The sequence below is a fragment of the Rhea pennata genome, chromosome 24 (assembly GCF_028389875.1).
Source record: "Rhea pennata isolate bPtePen1 chromosome 24, bPtePen1.pri, whole genome shotgun sequence".
In the NCBI taxonomy this organism is placed as follows: Eukaryota; Metazoa; Chordata; class Aves; order Rheiformes; family Rheidae; genus Rhea; species Rhea pennata.
Window position 1 is genome coordinate 3,702,187 of NC_084686.1, and position 23,168 is coordinate 3,725,354.

Below are 23,168 nucleotides of genomic sequence, written 5' to 3' on the forward strand. Positions count from 1 at the left end.
AAAAGATCCCATCTGGCCTTTAGGGTAAAAGAAATTAGCCCTCTTGCAGGAGTCGCTTGGTCTCAGCAAGTTCTCTGCCAGCAACAGGTCTGATTGCATTGGGCTTGCAAATGGGAAGGTGGCAAGTAGCTTAGGGAAAGCCATACGTGGAGCTTGGAGTCGCCCAGGAACTGTGTTGTGGCCACGTCTCTGAAGCGAAGTGGCCAGATATTTGAGAAGTACAGGATGAGCCAGGCATAGAGCAGTTATCTGCAGACTTGTAAAGCCTTGTAAAGGTAAGTTGCTCTGTGTCCAAATTCTTCATATGTAAGAAACTCCCTAACCCTTAGAATAAATGTATTAAAGACCATGAGAGAGAGAGAGAACAGGGAGGGTGAGAATTTGAGAGATGCCACAGGTAGGAAGGTGGGTAGAAGCTGGCTCTCTTACTGAACTGTCTGTGCCATCGTGAGGGGGAAAAATGGATAAACTTCTTGCCAAGGGATGTGTGTGAAGATTTTGCTGGTCTTTCCCCTAGCTGTGTATCAGCTGACCTAAAGAGCGATTTCCTTTCCCTGCAAGCTGCCAGCCTTCTGCCCTTTCGCCGCTATGCTGCAAGGGCAGCGCTCCTGCCGAGCCAGAAAGCTTGGGTGGAATTTCTTGTCTACCCAAGGCTCCCTGCACTCTCTCTTCTGCTTACAACTGCTTAGTCTTGTGGGATTTAGACACGGTTGCAATTGCAAAACGGAAGGGGAGTAATGCCAGAGCTGCCCGTTTTCTTCCATCCCTGCGGGACTTAGATGTTTCATCTTAATAACACTGTAGCACTGCGCTTCTAAGTGGATGCTCTTTGGTGTTAAACTGTTAATCAAACATATAAGTTTCTGGTTTGAAATCTTATTTTTTGTGCCATTTATGCTACAAGCAAGATTAAAAGCTTCTTATGCAAATTAATGCCTTTTAAATACAACATCAGCTATCAGTTTGGATATTGGTTCTGCTCCCTTTTGCAAGACTTATTTATTTTCTGCTACAAGCTACTCCAGTAGTTCAACAACTCTGTTTTGTATCTAGTTGTCATGTTCAGTGCTCCTGTTGCATGTGCATCCATCTGCTAGCTCTAGAATTTTCCTTGCATAGTCTTTGATCTCGCAGTTTTCCTTGCGCTCTTGTACCGAATTTTCTCCTACACTCCTCCTCTATCTGCTCTCAAGCCCATCACACCTGTGCTTTCTTGTGCATATTCTTAGCTTGACATATTTCCTTTTTCCCACCTCCTTTCCAATGCACATGCTTACTGTTTTCCATATACATGCCCCAGAATTCTTGCTCTGTTTAAAATATACAAACCAGGCAAGCCTTGCAGGCATTTTCCTGAGTAGTTTGCAAGCGATCCTTTCACTACCTTGAGGTAGAAGCAGTTTGAGTGTGTGTGTATCAACATGTCCTTTGGGCCATGGATAGCAGATTAATCTATTTATTTCACTTACAGTTTTGGCAGCTGTAAAAAGAAGCAAAACTAGCTTTTTGGCCATAAACCGCTACTTGCAGGTTGATTTGGTAGAAGCTTCTTTGTTTTCTTTTTTTTCCTCCTTGAATCTGCCAGAGATTTAAGTGAAATAAATAGATTAATCTTCTTTCTGTAGCCCAGAGATCGGTTTGATGCATTTAAGAGCTTTTTTTTTTTTTCCCCTCTAGACTCCTGATATGCTCACAATCCAATTCATATTTTAGAACTTTCTTCAGGTGTAAAGAAACTCAGTGGTGGCAGTAGTTCTTCACTAACAGCAAATGGGGTTAGTACTTGTTGGATTTCTTTTTGTTTGAGACTGAACGTTTTCCATCAAAGCTTTTCTGAGAAAAAAGGGGGGGGAATTTCTGGAAAAATATCCATCTTCTGTGAAAAAAAATCTGAATATCTTCAAAGAAAAAGTTGGTATTTTGCAAGACAGTCTGTCTTCAAGAAGGTTCAATTGCTGTGAGCCAAACAGCTGAAAGTAGGTTTCCAAAAGTGTGTATACTTACAAAAACAGAGCTGTGAAAAAGTTTGGCAGAACTGGAAAAAATAATCAGTTTTTAGAAGGAGGGAAAGTGTTTTCTTGCGCAGCTCTGTTTTCTGCGGTGAAAGGGCATCTACTGAGTGTAGGAAGATCCTGTGGAAAGGGCTTCTTGGAGAAGTTCATTCTGAACACAGTTCTTGGCACATTGAAGCTGAGGTCATGCTGAGCTTTCTGATTTTTATTTTTGATGTGCACTCACATCACAGCTTAGTGATAGAAAGCCAAGTGAGTTGAAGATATGAAGGTTGGGTGCCATCCAGATCCTGCACTACTTGGTGTAGATGTATAATTGTGACTGTCCTCTCCCAGCACAGCATGGGGAAAATATCTAGATGCCTGGCTTGCACTTCTTCATACTTTGGTGCCTAGTGATCTCTAAGCATTTAATAGACTAGCTCTCTGGCCTTTGTGGAGTAAATGTTTGACCCTGGTAAGATTGCAACTGACCCTCAGATTGCAACTGGCTTGTCTCAGATCAGAAACAGAGCCAGTGACACCACAGGAGGAACCACGGCTGCTCTTGAGCTTACTCTGACCCTTCAGTCTTGCTTTACTCTTGGCTCTTCTTGCCCCATAGGCACCAACCCGAGAAAAAGCAGTTTTGGGCTGAGCTTGTGTTCCATCACCTACTTTCTAGGAATAGCTTATATGCTTTCTTTGACTTAGGGTTGTATTTACCCTACAGCAGCAGGAGCTTCTTTGCCTTGTGTTTCCCATGTTTGCTGAAGGATAGGAAGGTGCAGAGAGATGTTTTCTGCAGAACAGCTGATGCCTGCAGTTTAATACCCTGGCTCGTCCATGGTTACGTGTTTGAGTACTATTCTGTCAGATCTGTTCTGTCTTGGGACAAAACTGAAATTTCAAAACACTTATATTTATCTATATTTTAGCATGAAACCGAGTTGTTGGTTTCAAGGCTTTCTTTTTTTTTCTGGTGAAGCTCTTTATGAAGCCAAGGCTTTGGCTGGTTTTATTTATTTCAGTGCCTTTGCAAGAAGGGGTGTGTTGAGCAATTGAGATGCTGCTCACCTGGGCATTTCCCCCTGCTGTTTCAGCTGCAGAGATGGGTTTGTGCTGCCTCGTTCCAAAAAGCTCGCATGCGCTTGGTCGCGTGGCGCGCGCGATGTCAGCTAGCCACCCTCGCCCCTCCAGGAGTGGGTAGATGCAAGCACTGACCTGTGGAGCGCGTAGGCTTCATCTGCTACGTGTGGGATTGTATTTGATGTGAAAGCCTTGGCCTTTCTGTGCTGGAGGAACGGCTGGTGCGAGGCTCTACGCCGAGGCTTTCAGCAGTACCAGGTGTGGGAAAGTAAACAGAGGTTTTTGTGGTGTTTTTTTTTAGATTGACAGATAAAATGATTTAGAGTCAAACCTGGCCAGAAACTTTATCCAAGATAAACTGCTGTCAACTTTGTAATTATCATTATAAGCATGCTTAAAATGGTTAGAAATTTGAGGTGAGGTCAAAACTTGCAGCTCTTTAAATCACAGGATCGGTTATGGCGCAGACAGCTCTGGCCCATGCTGCGCGGCGGCTTGCTCCGCCGGCAGAAAACCTGCCTTCATCCTTCCACCTACACGTGCTCCCCTTCTCCTGGGCTCGCTGTGATTTTCCCTGCAAGATAACAACTTCCAGCCAATTAAGAGTGGCCAAAGTGGGTAGAGCAGGCTCTGCTGCACGAGACCACGGTGCTCTTAACTCCTCCTGTTTGTTAATGAAAATAAATCGTGGGCACCAGGTAGGCAGGGAGAAAATCCCACGTGGCCTTAGCTCTGTGTGTGTCCTCGCCTTTTGTCTTGTCTTTCCTCCTCGCCCACGAGAAGGGGACTTTTGCAGCTGGGGAGCCGTCTGCCAGCCGATCCCTGGCGAGCCGTGCTGCGATGGCAGCGTTTTGATGCCTTGCCAGGCCTGCACAGCAAATCCTTACACGTGCCCAAAAGGATGTGGCAGCGTGGCTGTAGCAGCTCCTAGAATAAAACAAGCTGCCCCAGTAAAGGAGTTTTAATGCTCCCACATCCGTGTCTGCAGCGGGGCTGGGGGAAGCGTGGCTCGGAGGGGACAGGCGTGTGCACGCTCCTAACGCGCTCGGCTGTGCCGGTAACGCTCCGAAGCACGGACCACCCTGCGGAGCCCGGCGGGTCGTGCCCCAAGACTGCGGAGGAGCGGGTAGTTGAATGAAGACATCCTGTGACTCAGCCTGGAGCTGGGACTGCCCTCGTGTGTTCACAGGTCTGCGGCCGGTAACACCGGGCAAATCTAGCTCGGAGCTGGCTCAGCCTGTATGCAGTGAGCGTGAGGAGTTAGGATGGCTGCGTGTTGCTTTTATCTCTAAGCAAGGATGGGAAAAGTTGATCAGGCTTTGCTAACGCTGGCAAGGATTGAGAAGGGTGAGACGAGAGACAGAACGCAGTGCTGTGGAGAAAGTTAAAGAAAATAATCCATAGGAATGAGAAATGTCAGGAACATGTTTGTCCTTCTGCTTCGCTGCCTCCGGAATTCTTTTCTCCTTGAAGTTTCTTGCTGCTTTTTCTGGAAGTCACGAAGGGGGAAGGAAAAAAAAAAACTAAAAAAGAGAGATAAAAGAACATAGCAAGGAGAAGGGAAAAAATCCATTTTGTGTATCAGCTGAGCAGGTATTTATCTCTAATATCACCTTCCCTTGAATATCACCTACTCCAGTGCTAACCAGATGACGCTTCCTGGAGCTGCGTCTTTGCCGTGGCGTGATAGAGAGGCAGAGGTCCTTTCATCCCCCCGACACCTGGGGAAGCAAGATACCACTGGTCTGCCTCACCTTGGAGGAATTTGTTCCTGGCAAGCCAGAGTGCAAATATTGTGAGGACAAAGCAAGGAAAGGAAAGGCATGGTGACTGAAAGTAAAGCAGGCTCTTAAATGCTGATGAAATCTAAAAGGAATCATAGTTTTTATAGGAACATAGAAATTGCTAGACTGGAACAGAGCTGTGCTTCATACTGTTAAATATCCTTTTTTAGTACTGGCTGCTTGAAGAAACAGTCTAAGGAGGTTTGCCCCAAGGGATGATTCTTACAACCCTCAAACACAGGGAGTTAGCCAGTGCCCTGCAGCATGAAGGGTTTACATGTCATCCAAAGTCTTTTTTTCTTTTCAGGCTTATTATTGTAATTCTAGCTATTCATTCTCTTTATAAATGCCTGAGCCTTCTCTCAATCTTACTGAGATTTTGACTGCTACAATACCTAGTGGTAGTGATTTACCCATGCTAATTATGCATCTTGCAGAGGCAAACATATTGTTCGTAGCTTTAAATGGAGTGATTTTTCAGTTTAATTGAACTTGCCTCTCTGTATCCCTGGGGCAGGCTTGCAATGCAGTTCCTCCCCCTGAAATGCTCAAGCATTTTCTCAAGCCCAGCAACAGTCACCTGTTGAAATGTTTTTCAGGTTCTTTGCCTCTTGTCAGCTCCGTTTAAATTTGAGGTTCTCTGCAGATGAAGCTTTGCAACGGGAATGGCTCTCTTTGCCTGTCTAAAGAATGAAAAAGGCTTGTTTTAAGTTGTTTGTTGATATTTCTTGACAGTTTTTCAGAATTACTTGCTGTTCTGCAGCTGTTAAATTTGTTGCCTCAGCTGTGAGGATTACTCTAGCTTTGCTTGAGCTGCATTTTCTCACCATTCATCAGGCTTCTGGTGATGTACAGAAAGATCAATCAACACCAAAGCCACCTCCAAACTGGCATTTGGTAAAAGGCTGCCTCCCCTGATTGTCTGGATAAAACTGAAGTTGCTGGCAATTTCAAAGAGTGTTTCTGGTTTCTCAGCAAGAAACAGTGTGGTGGTGGGTCTTGTAGTAGTAAAAGGAGATTTCATGGGAAAGAAGCACGTGCTTTGGGGGCCTTCGAAGGCCCGGTTCCTGGCAGCTGCTGCCCAGGACCATGGTGAGATGCAGAAGTGCAGCTGGTGCCATTGGCTCCCTAATGTGCAAAAATGCAGCTGCTCTCCAGGGCTCCCTGCGATGCTGGGGACAGATGCATCAGGGCAGGCGGTAAACTGAGCTCTCGCAAGGCAGGTTTGTCTTGGAGCTGTGAACAGAAATGGTCATGCACCTGGTTTCCCTGGGTGTCCTTAGCAGGCTGGAGAGAAGGAAGGAGAGGAGAGAGGTGGCTGGTGTTCAGGGATGTCCTCACTATTGAGGCGGCAGCTGCAGGAGAGATTTATTCTGTGATTTAATGGTTTACTCTCCCTTTTGGCTTTTTGCTGTGTTGAGTAAGAAATTTTCTTTAAAGACTTCAAAATATCGTGAAGATAAGGCAATAGCAATGGAGTACAGTCTCACACTGTCATTAAAAATGCATAAGTATCTTCAGAAGGAAGTTACTTCCTCTGAGAAGCAAATACTCTGTAATTCTGCCTGGTATTTAGACACTTTTATCTTCAGAAAAAACTTAAAATATTCCATATAGTCTTGATTTATTTTATACTCTTGAATTTTCAGAACTAAGTATGAAAAGGTGCATAATGGGGGGAAAAAAAACTACATATTTGTCCTGTGCAGAAAGAAGCCGATGACCAGCCTTTGATCCCCCAGCTGGTACAGGCATCAATTCATGTACCACTCCGACTGACCTGTGAAACATTTTTGCCAGCTGCCCACTCCTTTTGGGTGGTAGCAGATATGCACTCCTTTGAAAACAGCTGTCTGCCTGCCAGGATTACTTGCTGTCTTAGCAAGTCTCCAATATAATAAAGAGAGACCATTAATGCAAGAGGTGTGAACTTCCCAGCTGACAAGAGTCCTCATGTTCGTGATGGAAATGTCAGTAAAGGAAGTTTGATTTATTTCCAGCAAGCTGTGGTGAGGGTGAATCAAGACAAGTCATCTTCACAAGAACACAGATTAGTGCAGCAAGTTGCTAAATATCCTTGTTCTTTTATGTTTTTGCTTGGCTTCTGAGGCATTCTGCTTTGTGCTGCTTAAAAGACGAATGTATTCTTCCTTCCCTCCACTTGTGGAATTTCTGTCTGCACTGGGGTGGAAGTCCCAGTAGTACTTGGAATTCGTTAGTGAAGCTTGGTAGAAAACATTTTATGGCTTCTTGTGGGGAGATGAGAGAGAAACAGGCACCCTTTGCTGCTGAAAGGAAGCAAAAGCTCTTTGGGGAGTATGGCTAAGCCAGTGAGGCAAAAACTACAGCAAAGGAGTGTGAACAGTATTTACTATGGAGAGCAGGAGACAGGAGGAGCTTGGGGCCCTGGGGAGATGGCGAGTCATGAGGACTGAGATGTCCCTCTGTTCCTTAGAGAATAGAAGCTCCCCGGTGGGGCTAGGAAGAGAAGTCCTCTCTCTTCTCCCTCTCCTCCAAAGCCTTGAATTGCAGTGTCTGTTCTCGCTGCTCGGCAGCACATGGGTGCGATGGGGAACTGTCCTTGTGTTGCGCACGCGTGCGCTCGGTGTTTTGCAAGCACCTCCGTGAACCAGACGGCGTATGGGTGGTAGGAGCATGCAGCAGTCTGCTGTTGAGCGAACCCCAAAGCGCGTTTCTGTTGCTGACAGCTGTTCCTTGGGTTCGTGCTCAAAAATCAGAGTACTGGAAGCCGTTCTTCGCGGTAGGTGATGTGTTAGGTGAACGCAGCATCCCTCTGTGCTTCATGTTCTAGGTAATTACAACCCTGCCGCTTGTGTGGCAGGGCACAGTGGGTGCCCTGTATTTATTATTTAGCTTTGCTATTAACTCTAGGCTGGGGATGCAAAGACAGCTGCTTCCCTGGGAATCTTGTACTTTGCCTGCTCACCAAACCAGGCCCCAAGCAGACGCTGGGGGCCTTGAGGTCCATCCTGCGGAGCTGAGCGTGGCGCGGCTCTTTCTCTGGTCTCGCCTGACGTAGTTTGATAGGAGCAGTATGCGGCTGGGGTGGGTTGTCCCATGCAGGTTATCTCCTCGGAGTATAAAATGAGAGCTGCTCGTTTTAGCAGGTGGTGATCCCAGAGTGCTTCCTCAAAGATGGACGGGGGTGTTAACTCCAACAACTCCTCAAATGCCAGACAGGCGCTTGTCCTCTACTGCTTTGGCTGCACACCCTCTTCTTTTCCTCCTTTTTTTTCTTTGCTTTAGTCCAAATGTACAATTAGGTTTCTGCCTTACTTTTCTCTCGTGGTCGTCGCCCTTTAGATGCAAAGCATATACTGCAAGTGGGATCTTCATATTTATCTGCACGAAAACGTGATCTAAGACTTGTTGCGAGACCATGTTAGATGGATGTGGGCAATGTTATGGAGGAGAACTGCTCACTGGCAGAGAGGAGCATCGTGGGGAGCGTAGCCAAAGGCTGTCATCTCTTGCTGTCCCTGTCAGAGGCAGCAGCTCAGCACGGTGGTAGAGCCACTCGTTTGAGCACCTGACATCTCAAGCCTGGATGTTTTTTGCATCTCTGACAAGCCTCTCTGCATTTCCTTCTCCGCTTCCCTCTCATTTTGCTTTAGAAACGCTGACAAGTCTTAATTTTTGCCTCATCTTTCCCTGGGACTGAGTCGTAGCCCAGCGGGCTGCCGTTTCCTACGTCCTCCTTCGCAAGCGTGAGGGGGACAGAGCGGCGGGGAGGAGCGGGCGAGGGATTCGGGCAGCGCGTTGCAGATGGCAGCGCGTGCAGGAGCGTCCAAGGTCTCTGCTGCTTTCCGCTACGAGTACCTTTTGATGAGTTGCTCTTCTGAACGAGCAGGCAGCTGAAGCGTCAGTGGCTGGCAGCCTGCAGCAGGATCGCGGTGGTGGAAACAGCAGGGATGAGCAATTGCCAGTTTTCTCTGCTGCGTCTCAGAAAACGTGTTTGCGGTTGCCCTCCCTCCGATAGCTCGCCTAGTCTCCAGACTGCCTTGGTCAGACAGGCGAGGGAGGAGGAGGGAGAAGGCAAACGCCGCCGGGGATCTGCCAGCAGGCGCTCTGCTAGCTGCGATGCTGGAAGTGAGACCTAAAGGAGGAAACGAAGCGAGTCCCGAGAGAGGCTCAGCAGCTTGGGGGTCCGCAGGAGGTTCCCCCTTTCTGCTCTGGCTCTAGGAGGAAGAGATTTGGGAAGGGATGTGGGTGCGATTTCGGTATCGTGACAGCGCCAGTTCCACGGCTCCGGCTGTAACACCAGCCCGAGTAAATTTGACTTCATCCTGCTGTTTTGTCAATAACTTGGAAAGTTTTGAAATGACTGCTTCAAAGTGCTCAAATGATACGTTGCTCCACAGCCTGTCTGTGTTGCTGCCAACCCTTCTGAGTAACCGGTTTACCATATGGGTAACCTTTTAGGGCTTTTCCTCCATAGACGTTGCTCAGTAACTCCCGCCAAAGAAAAGAAAGTTGTCATTGCGCTTCTTGGAGGCGGCTAGTGATTTTCGGGTGGTTTTTAGCAGGTCCTGCCTTTTAAAATGCACCGAGCACTCACCTTCTGGAATCGCTCTCTATGCACGTTTCTGACCGGCATTCGAAGCTGGGGTCCCTTGTTTTTTCTCAGAACTGAGTAAATTGTGTCTGGGAAGGCGAGGCTGACGGGTCAGCTTCCAGGTAGTGCTGCGATGGAGAAAGAAGTCAGCCGGCAGAGTGGAGCTGTGTTGGGGGGTGGCTGGACCCAAAAGCCATACCCTGCCCGGCCCCTGCGTTTCGGTTGTACCTGTGGCCAGGTCACTACGTCGCTGCCTCTGTTCCTTGTCTGCAAGAAGGGGATAGCCCCTCTCGGGAGTGCTGAGATGAGATGGTGGAAGTCTGCGTGTGATCTAAAAATAGCTGAACTGAAAAATTGCAGGTTAAAAAAAAAAAAAAGCTATGTCTTTCTCGAACAAAACTCCTCGTAACTTCAAAGGCAGATTAAAGACTTTGCCTGTGTCAGGACTTCAATATTTGGCCCACGAATTAGACAAATGGAATAGAGTGAGAATGTTTGCCAGTAAATTGGAGAAGGGATAGATAAGGTAACAGATGAAATACTCAAAGTCAGCATTTAAGGACATTACTGCCTGTGGAGATAATTTTATCAACTAGAGGGACAACCATTTCTCCTATAACATAAAATCTCCTCTCTCTGTAGCTGCTTAAACAAGTTTTTAACAAATGCCATTTAACTGTATCAGGGAATCTGCTGTGGGACAACCAGTGCCAATTTCTGTAATAACAGTAGGTTTGTGGATCCTTCTGCCGCTGCCTCCCCATTTTAATGGTGTTTAGATTTCAAAAGCTAGACCACTGAGTGCTGGCAGCTAGGTTGCCTGGCAAAAGGAGAAAGAAATGGACCTGCTCTTGGTTGTGTCCTGCATCGTCTTGTATGTGAAAGAGAAGGAAAATGGTCACTGTCAGTGGGGCTGGAACAATACAAAGAGATGGTTTCTAGTTTGGTGGCCAAAGTGACTTTCTTTGACTTCCATTCTTTAAATGGTGGTTAGTTTGAAAATATTTTGCCCTGTCGAACTAGAACTCAGTATTATGTTTCAAGTTGCAGGACCCTTTAAATGAAAAAAAGAGAAATTAAATAGATGCGACTCAATATTGATTTCCGCTTGTTTTTGTGGAAGTGCTAAAAATGCCAAGATGAAATATTTGGACTTTTCCTTGCATTTCTTTCCCTTTTTTTGTTGGAAGATCTTTGCCCAGTTTGACTCCAATTCCTGAATAATTCATAGTCTGTAAATAGCTTCCTCCTCCTCCTCCTTTGGTAAATAGACGCTTTGTCCCAAGCGCTTGGCAAGCTCGAAGCCCTGTCATTCTGCTGAGTCGCTGGTTGGAGAGCCGGGGTGCTCACGGTGCCGTGTCTTCTTCTCTGCAGAGTTATGTCATGCCCAGACCACCAAAGGGCTCCATGAGGATTTATAGAAGATGCCCCGTGTCTTGGCGCCTCTGGTGCTCCTTCTACTGTGGCTAATGAAGAGCGCCGCCAGCCCCCATTCCCTGAGGATTGGTGAGTACAGAGCTTACTGTCTGACCTGCCTTTAACCCCCCCCTCCGCGAACCGGACCTCTCCGTGTTGGACAAGGACAGTCGAGCCTTTCTGGTTGTTGGGCACCTTGAGTACGTGGTGTGCTCCCTGCTCCAGTGGGGTCAGGTCACTCACTAAATTATGGTCTGTCTTGCCTGTGTTTTTTGAAATGTGCTCATCTTCATCTCGAGGCAAAAGTCAAGGCTTTGATGGTTGCCTCAGATTTAGCTCTTCTCTAAGGACTGTGATAGTATTCCAGGGATGTAAATGAAATGCAGTTTATGGTGACTGTATATATTTGCATTGATTTTTATGGTGATAAGGTTACCTGATGGGAATCTTTTCCTGTATAAATTTGAAGTGAAAGCCACTTGCTGGAAGAGGCACTGAGGAATGAAACTAGGTCCCCCCCTACACCCCATCCCCCTTGATGCTCTGGTAAGCTCTGCACAACAGGAAATGATTTTTCTGCTGCAAACTTATTTGTCCCCGTGTTGATGAGCAAGGAGTGTTTGAGTCCAAGCTGAACATAGTTTAGTAGTGCCACAGAAACATTAATAACTTTAAAATGCTCTGTTTATAAGAGATTTCTATGCATTCAGTCTCCTCTGGGTTTTATTAAAAAGAGTTTAAGAAGAGGCACCGTCATCTCTGCTTGCCGCCTGTGCAGATTAGGGACAAGAAATGCATCCAGATGCCTCATAATGAAACTCTCTTCATAGTAGCGACACCTTGCTCTGCTGTTTAGAAAGGAAACTGCTTTTCATGTCTGTTCTCTCTGGAGCTACTAGCTGTTTTTATTAACTATTTGTTGCAGATAAGAAGCTAATCTGTTCCTGCCCCCATTTGCAACTTTCACAGGTGACACTTGAAGTAAAATTACTTCTGCCCTTTGCTGGCACGGATTGGTGCAGCTCAGAAATATAGCAAGGGAGGGTCTGTGCTGGCAGGCGTGGGGAGGGGTGGCGGGGTATTTTATATCCCCAGCGCCTGTGATTCATGGGCAGCACTCGTGCTGCATACTCTTCGGCTCTGCAGGCTGCGTTTCACGTTGATGGACAGACACTTCAGCAAGCAGAAGGGGGTGGATACGGAGGGTATGTTAGCAGGGTGTTGAAGGGGAGAGACCCTTCGTTACGCTTTGTGCCCCACTCGCCCCCCCGAGGAGCGGTAGGGGAAGGTCCCCAGCAGTACGCGTAGCTGCGCTGGTCTGCGAGCTGGTCTGGGAACCAGCGTTATTGTCCAGGCTCCGCAGTGGAGCCTGGAGTGAAATGGAAAGATGTTTGTGAGAGGTCAGGCTGTGCTTTGAGTTGAGGGCTGGAAATAGTGTGGCACTTGGGCCACCTGCTAGGCTGAAATAGCTTTGTCTTCTGCGTCCCAACTTTGCGTGCACTCTGAGGCTGCTGAAGTGAGGCTGGTGGTGGCTGCTGTGAAGCCACCTCGGTGCTGACCCTGAAGGCAGACAAGAAGAAGCTGGGGTTTCTGTATGCTGAGGACTTCACCACTAACAACCATGGTGGAAAGTCCCTCCACATCCTCCTGTCCAAATGACTGACTTTTTCTTCTATACCTGGTATCCACTACTTGGTACGTGGAGATCTCGTCACTTCACAGGGGCTTAAGATATATTCATAATAGAAATCACTCACACCTTTGAACTAAGGCTAGCTTGCATGTCAGAGTCCCACATACTAGCACACAACTATGCCTTAATGCTTAGTGGGGATGCAGGGTGGTAAATAGCTAAGCGCATACTGAATAAATTTGTCATTTCCTCATTAGCAGTCATGCACCTGCAGTGTCCCAGGACTGCAGTGCCTGGGTACAAAAACAAAATGTTGTCTAGCACCAATGCTGCGGTGCCTTGGTCTCTGTCCCAGAGCCCGCCTCGCCTGCAGTATTGAGCTCATTCACACAGAGATCGTGCTACCTTTGCTCCATCTCTCCAGTTTAAAATCCCATGCATTTGCTTCCCCCCTTCCCCTCCACCTCGTAAAATTCCTTTGCTAGCTTAAAGGAGAAACTCTGAACATAGTTACCCCCCTAAACCTTACACTGCTGCCTGATCTAAGAAGGAAATACTAGATTTCTGTAGCCTGCAGAGGGCAAGGCATTGCAAATGTATCTGCTGAATCCTCCTAGAACTGAAGAACTTGTGTTAGGGTGGCAGAAGAATGAGTCATTTTTTGAGGGAATGAGAAGGAACTTTGCTCCTCCTGAAAGTCACTAAAGGCCACAGCTTCTGTGCCAGAGAGCATTACATATAAGAATGGCCAGGGATCCCCAGCCAAGTCACAGGGGCATCTAGGAACCTCATGTCTAAGGACACCAGTAGTCCTTACCTCTTACCTGGACGTATTTGTGAAGGAGACTCAATCTGCTGAAGAAGTGACTTTAGGGGTTCAGGACTTGGCTAATCCCCACACACCTCATTCTAAAACAAGAATTTACTGAGGGGGGGAGTTTCAGGTAGGTATGTTAATACATAGGTACTGCTGCTGTTGTGCTCGTAGTCATGGAGCTAACTTCTCTGAAAATGATGGAGTCTGAGGCAGATGGGCAAAGAGCTGAGGAGGGGTTTGGGTTTTGATTTTGTTTCTTGAAGACGCAGTTTTATTTTAACAATATATTCAGCAAAAAAGTTAATAAAATAAAGTACAAAATAAAAGCAGAGAAAAATATTACCAGCAGCCCTGAAATCATTCCCAAATGCATACTTTTGGCAAGGCAGGGAGATATGATATCTAGCAACATAAATCAATGCACTGCATAGGGAAGGAAAACAGACCAGCATGAACATTTGAATATTCAAAGAAAATGCAAGTTAACATTTAAAATAACTCTGAAAGCCATCTGGTAACAGGCCACTCAAATGCACAGTTTTATGATTAGTAATGTGAGGTGAACATAGGCAATGCCGTGCTGCACCAAATAGCCAGAAGAAAACTGTGCGCTGCGCCTGGTTTTGCAGCTGGAAGGAGGCAGGGTGCTGCTGATTCGGGGGGACGCGGTCTGGCTTTGAAACCAAGCACCCAGCTTCCCCGCTGCTGCTCTCTTGGGGTTTCCAGACGATCCTGGCCCTGATATTTCTCAGTGGAATTCTAGGCAGCAGATTGCTTCGTCTTTGAGCACGCAGTGACAGGAAGGGCAATGTTGTTTCGCTAGCCTACGTGGGAGCCGCTGTGCATTGCGTTGCAGTGAGCGTTAGCAACATCATCCGCGCAAAACGGCGATCAGAATATAGGCTATAGCGTGACCTTCTGCGCAACTTTGGCGTGACCAAGAGCAATTTGCAGACTATCGTATGTTCAGAGATACTACTGTACTACTCGTCTGTGGGATGCTCAGGGAAGATGGTTGTCCAAACTTTTTTTTCATCCTTAAACACTGTACGTTCCCCTGTAATCCTATCCTGGAGAGAATCCTACAGTTCACATTGTTCTGGAGATTTGTGTGTGTGGGGGGGGGGGGGGGGAACTCTGGTTTCCTCACTGACGTTTCCTATGCGTTTTATCCAAGATCACTTCCCTTTTCTCTTGTTCCTCAGTCAGCTCAGTGCAATATTCTCTCCTTAGATGCTTAAAAATCGATTGTGATCAGGGATGAAAAAACAGGCAGGAGTGGATAGGTTCTCAGATGTTTCCAAGAGCTCCAGGAGGTATGTAAGGAAGTGCCTGGAGACATCCTGTAGCCCTTGAAAGAGCTTCCAGTTATCCTGGAAGCAAAACCCAGTAGTCGGTGCTGGCCCAAGATGTGCCTTACGCTAGCTGTCTTGCATCCTCCCTGCACCGAAAGCACAGAAGACCAGAGCTCCCCTCTGCCCAGCCCAGTGGCAGGTGAGGGGAATGGCTGGCGCTGCATGCTCTGGGCCAGCGTCTTCCCCCGTTCTGCTATTCGGTAGCTTAAACTGTCCGTAGAAGTAATTCTGGTTTTGTTTTTTGTTTGTTCACTCATGCTCAATAAAGTGTCAGGAAATTTACTTGAGTTATTTACTGAGTTATTTACTTGGTCTTACAGAGCCAGACCGTCAGAGCCCTAAATTGGTATTCTCTTGCTAGATTCATTGGGTGTACTAACAACTCATTTAAAATTCATATACAAGCCAGGGTTGTAGTTTATTCATGACATTGCCCTAAGTAGCAGTAGGCTCATCAGTACTGACATATGATCTACTGACAAACTATTCTTGCAAGGCCTCCTTCGGCCCTGCAGCTGCTTGAAGTGCTCCTTTCTGTAATTGCCTTGGGCTGTCTGTCCAAATCCCTTCCCTCCCTCTGCCTCCCAAACATTATACAAAAGGCAAGATGCAGCTCTAGCAATAAGGGTGTTTTGCTTTGTGAGACCCAATGTTGATGTCTGGGAGTTTCCACTATGCTTTTCATCTGCCCTGTACCCAGGGAACAGGCATCTGCTCCCTGCTCAGCTGGAAGCTGAGGCAATCTCTATGGCTCTCCAGGTGCTTCTTGTATGTCTTCATTGGCCAAAGAAGCAACCCGTGGTCAGATTGTACAAGAATTCATATTAGCAGTGTGTTGTCACCAAAACTGAAGTGCCAGCCTGGGACGTTTGTTCTCGCTTACACATATCTGGAATGCTGAAAGAGCTGTGAATCTCCAACATCTGCTCTGATCCTGGAACTTTAATTTCAAGAAAATGTTCTCGGGATCCCCCAAAGCATGAGCAGTTATGAAAAATTACTGACATTTAGCTATGCATACGGAGGTGGGCGGGAAGAGGCAGACGGGGCACATGTATCCTGCTTTTCTTTGTCCCTGCCCCTTTTGGAAGCACATGGCATAGTACCCCTCTATTTCCTCCATATTGCAAAGTCAGACCTGCGCAGGAAAGCGTCGTTTGCATGGCCTCAGCTCCCTGCAAAATTCACCTCTCAAGATGCTTATGATAGTAAGCTGCTTGGTTAGTAAAGTTCAAGGCGCCATAGCTGAGTGGTGACATTCTGCCCCTCTAATGCATTTTGTACATTGGTGTGCCTGTGCTGGAAGGCTGAAGCAAGGAAAAAACACTAAGCATCAGAAATGTGTAAAGGAAAAAGAAAAGATAATGGCAAGGAACAGGATTGTGGACCGTTTAGTTCAGCTCTCCCAGCTCCCAGGGGATATGCATAATTCTCCTAAAGGCACTGCAAGAAAGATCCCACAAGGCAGCATGTTATTTAACATTAACATCTTAACAGGAGGAGGCTGTGCATCTTTTACTGGTGCTGCTGCTGATGGCAAAGATGCACTCAGCCCCCTGGGTGCCATAACTGAAAAATTACTATGTCAGCCCCTATGGGCAGACACAAATGTTTCCTGATTGGGGTGCAGGCTGAGATGATGAGAAACACTACTTTGCCCTTTAGAGCAGGCAGGGAGAGCTGCAGCTTCGTGGCAGGTTGCTTTGTGCCAGCTCTGCTCCTTCCTTCTCTCGACTGCAACTAGCTGACACATCTTTTAAACTCCACTTCTCTTGCCTGTGAGGAAGCAGAGGAGCATTTAACGTTGTGGCAGACAAAATACAAACACCTTTGCATATGCTGTGCTGGTTCCTGGCATATCTGAGGCCTTTGCAGACGATACCAATGCAACTGCAATGAACTGCTGTCTACCAGGGTGGTATTCTCCAGCAGAGAAATGGCCTTACTCAGGCTTTGAACCCAGCAAGACTCTGGTGATCAGCTTAAAGCAGGGAAACAGTCTCTTTAAGTCTCACACGGTGGTGCTGTTGCTGGAAAACCTTTCAACCTGTAAATACGGGTAAGGTTTAAAAAAACAAAGCTTCTGGCAGGGGATTAGTGGACTACTCTCCTCTGGCCAATAGTCCCATGCGTTGTGGGAGCAATGACTCTAGGTACTGCTGGTGCAGAAGGAGGCAGAGCTAATTACTCCTAGCCCAAAGGGAGCAGACTGGGAAGGAAGAATTGAGCTAGAAATGAAGTAGGTCACTAAAATACATATGTGATTAGCTGGCTTCTTATATGGACCAGATCGCTCTGTGTTGGTAAATGCATTCCACATGTGTGTTGGGGCCTGGGTCCTGAGAGGCTCAAAGCATGGTGCATCAGGTGTGCACCCTTCAAGCCCACACCGTAGGTGTGTGTCTCTTGGAGACTTTCCATGGGGATATGACCCACTAGCACCCTTGGTCCTTGGAGCTGTGAAGTGCTGGACGGCTGCGTTTCCATTTCTTCATCTACTTGATTTGTACGTTGTTAGGCTTCTTTGAGTACCTGCACGTAGAGTTTGACCTTTATTGTTTTTATATATTTTTTCTGAAGGCTTTCATATTTCATTCAGGGCTTTCCTAGAATCTGAAGAACGAGAATTGCGCAGGAAGAGGAGGACATGTATCAACATCTTTGTTGATGCTTGCCTTAATAAATTTGTCTGGTTGAAACATAATAAATGTTTCATTTCCCCCAATATTAAAAAAGTCCAGTTAAGTTCATTAAGATATAGTAGATTCATGGTTATTTGTCATTTGCTACTGAAGACTGGTAAAAGGTAGAGAAAAATACAATATTCATGTATTAACTATTTGCCTTTTAATTTTGTTTTCATTATTCTTCTAGGAGAGTGATATTTTATTTATGCTTCCTACACTATGTGCATAAATCCTTATTTAAAGAAAAAATCACCCATAAATATGTCATTCCTTTTCAGCAATTCATTGCCTGGACTTGCCCATTTTTCCTTGCAGCTCTCCCCAGGCAGAGCTGTATTGCAGCCTTGCCCAAATACTGGGAAGAGCAGCCAACAGTGTTGTGTCTGTGAGGCATAGCTTCCCTGTCCTGAAAGGTCTTGCAGTGGTACCTCTGCTTCTGGTCAGCTCACACAGGGTGGTGGGATACTTCCAAAGGAGCATGAAGCTTTCAGGAAGAGTCAGCAGAAACTGTCTTCTCTCATCTGCGTGTTCAGGGGTGGGCTTTGTGCTTCTAAGGCATGCTGCAGTGTCTCATTTAATCAATTTTCTTCTGAAACAGGTGAAAATAGCTTTTTTGGATGCTTTTGGTGTCCATCTCTGTTTAAGGGAGAGCGTTCAGGCTCCCTGAGTTTGTGCCGATGAAGATACTTGAGGAGAAGGTAGTCACTGTGCAGTCCACATGAGCTAGCAGCGATTCCTGTGGTGTTCCTGCCAGACCTGCTAGTGTGAGTTCTCCCAGTGCTGGACCGGGCTGCTTCCCTGCCTGCGGAGGCAGGCGGCTAACTAGGGCTGTCTAGTCAGAGGGAAACTCTGGGAGGAGAACAAGCACTTCCAAGGAGAAAGGGGGGATTGGATGGAGCTGCACAAGACCCCTTGAATGTCTCCCCTGTACAAAAGATGTTCTCAGGAAGCGAGAGAAGGGAAGGCCCTTTCTGTAGCTGCAAGGAGCATTTATAGATTGGATTTGGGAGAGCACCCAGTCCTACTGGATGTCAGCATTCCCCTAAGAGGTCACCTCAGTAATGCTGGCCTGCCTTCATGTCCTGGAGGTATTCCTGTATCCGTGCCTTCTCTTGCTTCGATTTTAGACCATTAAGGGCCTATTTAGCATACTGGCTGAAGTCAAGGTGCCAAGGATTGAGGGGTGGATGATTTCTTTCAGCATGGAGATGGCTGTGTTGAATTGCACATGGACAGGGCTGACTGCACTTGGCTCAAAACTTCCTGAGCCACATGTGTGCATGGAGCTCCCTCGTAGCAGGTTGGGCTTGGTAGAAAGGGGGATGACCTGACATGAGTCATGCTGGCATCCTGCTCTGCTGTGCCCTGTTGAGGTGGCCTTGTGACAACGGGTGTCCCGTGTGTGCCAGCAGCTTGGACCCAAGGTGTGCCTGCTTGTGACCTGCCCCGGCTCTCCTGCGCCGTGGGGCTGCCAGCGCTCCTCACCTTGCTCGGTAGCTCAGGGCCGGGAGGTACCTCTAGGCTGTATTTTTTGCTAAGCAAAATGCAATGAATGCCTTGTCTGCAACTAAGGAATCCAACCCTGTAATAATATAAATAATAAGCAGATTTGTATGCCAGATGGATGCTACAGAGTACAAGAGCAAAAAGGGGGTTGGCTTCAATGAGACGGACGATCTTTGTGGGTTGTGCACCTCTGTGGCATGTCCCTTCCTCCTTCCCTTTTCCAACAGGCTGTTATCGTCATTGATCTGTTCATGTTCAGTAATATCTGAGAGACAGGTTAATGCTATCATACATCCCCAAAGGCCTCAGGCTTTGTTTTGCTTCATTTTATATATATGTATATGTATGTGTGCGTGTACACATACACACAGGTGCAGACACGTGTGCACAGATATATGTATATAGCTATAGATCTGTGTATATAGAACATCTGGCTAGGAAAGTAAGCTGATAGTTATGGGAAACAGTCAAGATGTGCATGTAGCAAACCAGCATAGACCTGTTTTTTTTTTTTCATTTGCATGTTTAATGAAAGCCATTTGCTAGCCAGAGCTGGTGAAAGTCCTGTGCAAGCCGTGTGGAGCCCCATGCTTTGGAGCGCTCTGCTGCTGTGCGGGTTGGGAACCTGCCTCAGTCTCTTTGTAGATGCCAATTCAGCAGGAAGTGGAAAATCTGCTGAAGGAGAGGAGCCAGGGAGGGAGGGAGGGGTGCATCAGTGAAAATGTCATAGCCTCTCTTAAAGTCACAGTTCTGTGCAATCACAGGCGAGTGACTGAGGATGGACACAAATAATTGTGTGTCTGGATGTTTGCTTCTGCAGTCTGCTTTCTGCTCCTGGATGTTAAGGGTTCCCTCCAAGCCAAGGATCAAGATCTGAGAGCCATGAAACCCCAGATGACTGTTTTATATCTAAATACTGTTGTTACTCCTGGGCGGTGCTTTGTGTATTTAGTGGCTCAGCCATTTTTAACGCGGACCTTTTCCTTTCATAGAGGGAAAGATAGTCGTAGCAAGAGCTATTGTCATTTCTTTTGTGTTTATATATATATATATATATATAAGATCAATTACATGAATGAAAGATGTCTCCTTTTCTGCCTAAACAGCTGCCAAAATTAATTCCAACTCTCAGCCAAAATCAGTGAAGCTGGAATTTTTGCTGAAAGCTCCAGTGCTGCGTGAGATAGACTTGTGCATTAGTTTGCATTACAGATTACTCCTGTCCAGCCCCTTGCCCTTGGCTCTCCCTCTGGCCAGTTGAGGAAGGATGGATTTCACATGCTTTGTGGTGAGCTTCGCTTCACTGCAGAATAAGCCTGAATTAAATATCCTTAAGTGACCCTTGCAGGAGTGAGAAACATCATACTGCAAAGCGGTGCTCGCTTGACAGAAAGCATCTGTCTTGGCAGCTCAGAGCACCTGTAATCTTAGTGCCAGCATCAGCAATATTTAGATCTTGATATTTGTTCCTCCCCATGGACCAATTAACTTGCATTTAGAGCACCACCTGAATTGAGCAGGAGGTTTTTTGGATGTGAGCAGGAGTTAGGTTGACTTACAGTATTTGAATGAGCATGCAAGGGAGGCAAGCTTTGGGTCCAAGCAGCAACTTCTAGTATGCGAGGGCAGTAAGTAGTTATAAGGTTGATGATGGAGCATGGGACACCTCTGGAAACTTCACTGAAAAGTGTGATTACTTGCTTTTAGGGAGATGCATATCTGTAATGGCTGTGATGTGAATTTTGAGATCATTTTCATGAAATGAGATAGAGGACAGCCTTGCAGTTTAGGGTAGTGCCCTGAGTTTCTGAAGGTGAGTTGAGAATAAAGTTGGAGTTATTACTATGAGCTATTACAATCCTTCTGAGAAGGCAAGCTGGAGGATGGCAGATGGGAGGAAGAAGAAAGCAAACAGTTCCAATTCGTAACAGTCTCTCAGAGCAGAGTTTAGGTCCCCATGCTGTGGGTGTAAGGTAGGGTTTCTTTCTGTGTGGAGCATTATGCTTTGTGTGCTGAGATTTATTCCTGCCTCTCCTGCTGTGTAGCTCTTGGCAAGCTTGCTTTTCTGTGCTCCCTGGATATGTGGCCTGCAAGCTCAGGGACCAGCTCTGCTGGATGCAATGTGTGCAGTGCTCAGCTCAGTCAGGTGTTAATGCGCTCTTGGTAGCATAAGGCATTGCGGGCTGGCTGGGCAACCATCCCAGAAAAGATGCTTTTGACCTGGAAGGGCCCTCATTTCAAGTACCCCCTCTGCAGTTAATTGCTTGTGGCTCGGTTTGAAATACACACCCCCTTGTAAGGCTAAAAGCCCAAACTGGCCTGGCTTAGATTCAGAAGCTCCAGCTCTTGCCATCCAGGTGTTTTGAACCTATGGCAACTGAAAAAGCCCCAGTGCCAGAGGTGGAAGAGATCAGACCCTGCTGGCAAAGCTGGTGAGACAGTGCTGGCTCCCTGCACGCTGCTGCGATGCCCCATGCACAGGGCTCGCTCTGCCTTTGCTGGGAGTCGAACGTGATGCAAGCGAGGTTGTGGGAGGGATGGGGGGAACGGCGCAGGATGCTCTCCATAGGTAAAACAGCTGTGAGCAGCAAGGACAAATGAGTGCCTCGGACTGCACGTTGTCCGTTGCTGGGAAAGCTGCCAAAGGCAGCAAAGTCACTTTAGGAGTAGGGTTTTTCCCCACAACCCTCCTGTGAGTTCATCCCTGGGAGAGAAGATGAGCGTGGGAAGGAGCCTGGTCCAGTTGGTGTGTGTGTGTAGCTGGGAGGCCAGTGCCTGTTCCCAGGTGTGACAAGGGTTACGGAGATGTCTACAGGAGACACTTGGTCTGTACTGTGATGAGAATTAGGGAAACACCTAGGACAACAGAAGGCGCTTAGCTTTTGTATGCCTTGGGCTTCCTCATTTGCCACCTGGGAGTGATCTTCTTCCTCTCCTCTGTAAAGTGGTGTGCGGTGCATACCTCCCTCCCCACCCACCCTGCCACGGACCTTGCTCCCCATCTGTTGCTCCCAGACCCTGGCTGGAGGAAGGCTCCTGGAAACAGGGGGGTGTATTTTGGAGATCAGGGAGGCAAATGCCGGCGATGCCCAGGCATCTGGCCCATGATGGCCCCTCTCTGCGCTGGGGAGACCTTGAGAGGTTTGAATGTGTGGCTCATGGAGGAAGGGGCAAAGGGAAGCCCAGCTGGCCGAGAAGCAAAGAGAGCAGGTGCTCAGGGGGCTGGGGCACTGTTGGGAGCGGCAGCAGGAGACATCTGCAGGGTTAGAGCTGCTTGGCCCCTGCCACGTGAGGGCTGTCGGCACCTGAAGGCCGCGAGGAGGCATGGCTTATTTTCCCAGAGATGCCACTCATGAATTTCTCCTGCACCTCCAGCCACTGTAGGTGTTTGGAGAGACTAAATGGGACTTTACTGCAAATGATGGCTGAGTGTCAATTCTGCTGTCGAAGCCAATTTGGGAGCCGGAAAGTGCTAAAAGAATTAAGATTGTTAAATGGAAATAGGTCTACTTGGTTGAGATGAAATAGGGTTTAAATGAGTGAAATCTGTGGATTACCCTTGTTAGAGCACTGTCTTATTTAATAAACTGAGTTTTAATCTGCTGCAGGGATTCATGAAGGAAGAGCTTAGCCTACATGGGGGAACGTGCATGTGATGCAGGGGAAGGGCCAGGCTCCTCCAGCATGGAGGCACAGAGCAGCGGGTAGTGAGCAAGTTGCCTGTGATATGCTTTCACTTGACCACTGGAAAAGAATGATACAAGGGAATGAAACCTCATTGTATGCAGAAGGAGGGAAAGCGAGTGCAAGAAATCTTGGGGACTGCCATTGCATTAGGATGAGATGATCCTAGTAAGTATTAATGGGTGCTGATTAACTTCTGCAAGAATGGATCTATTGCAGAAGAGCAACCAGGTGCTCTCAGCTAACTTTACCTGGCCTCTCAACTTAATGCAGATGTCACCTGTCAACTTTCATGTGTTTCTGACCTATCTCTCTTTAGTGGTAATCATGAAAGCATAACTGCTCCAGATGCTTCTGAAATTGTCCACAGAAGTAAAGACCAGTTCTTCTTGTCAGGCAGTCCACCCTCAGTGATATCTGTACCTGAGCCAGACAGCTTGCGGAGCACAGGATGGGCAAATGGTTTGCAAGGTAGAGTCTGATTCTGTGAGGTACAAAAGGCTAACGCTCGAGGAAGGATGGGGTTTGATTCCCCCCTCCTCTATTCCTGTAACCCTTTCTGAGGTTTCAGAATCTCTCCTGCTCTGTGCTTAGGGAAATTCAAGAGCCTACAGGCTCTTTTCGCACAAC

At 47.2% G+C, this 23,168-nt stretch overlaps 1 protein-coding gene across 1 annotated transcript in view; it reads left to right on the top strand.

Moving 5' to 3' along the window:
• GRIK4 (glutamate ionotropic receptor kainate type subunit 4) overlaps positions 1-23,168 on the top strand; it is a 208,349-nt gene that overhangs the window by 59,166 nt on the left and 126,015 nt on the right. Inside the window, exon 2 of the mRNA XM_062594730.1 lies at positions 10,815-10,946. Within this exon, the coding sequence (XP_062450714.1) occupies positions 10,865-10,946 (82 nt within the window). The 5' untranslated portion in view covers positions 10,815-10,864. The remainder of the gene's footprint in view (positions 1-10,814; positions 10,947-23,168) is intronic.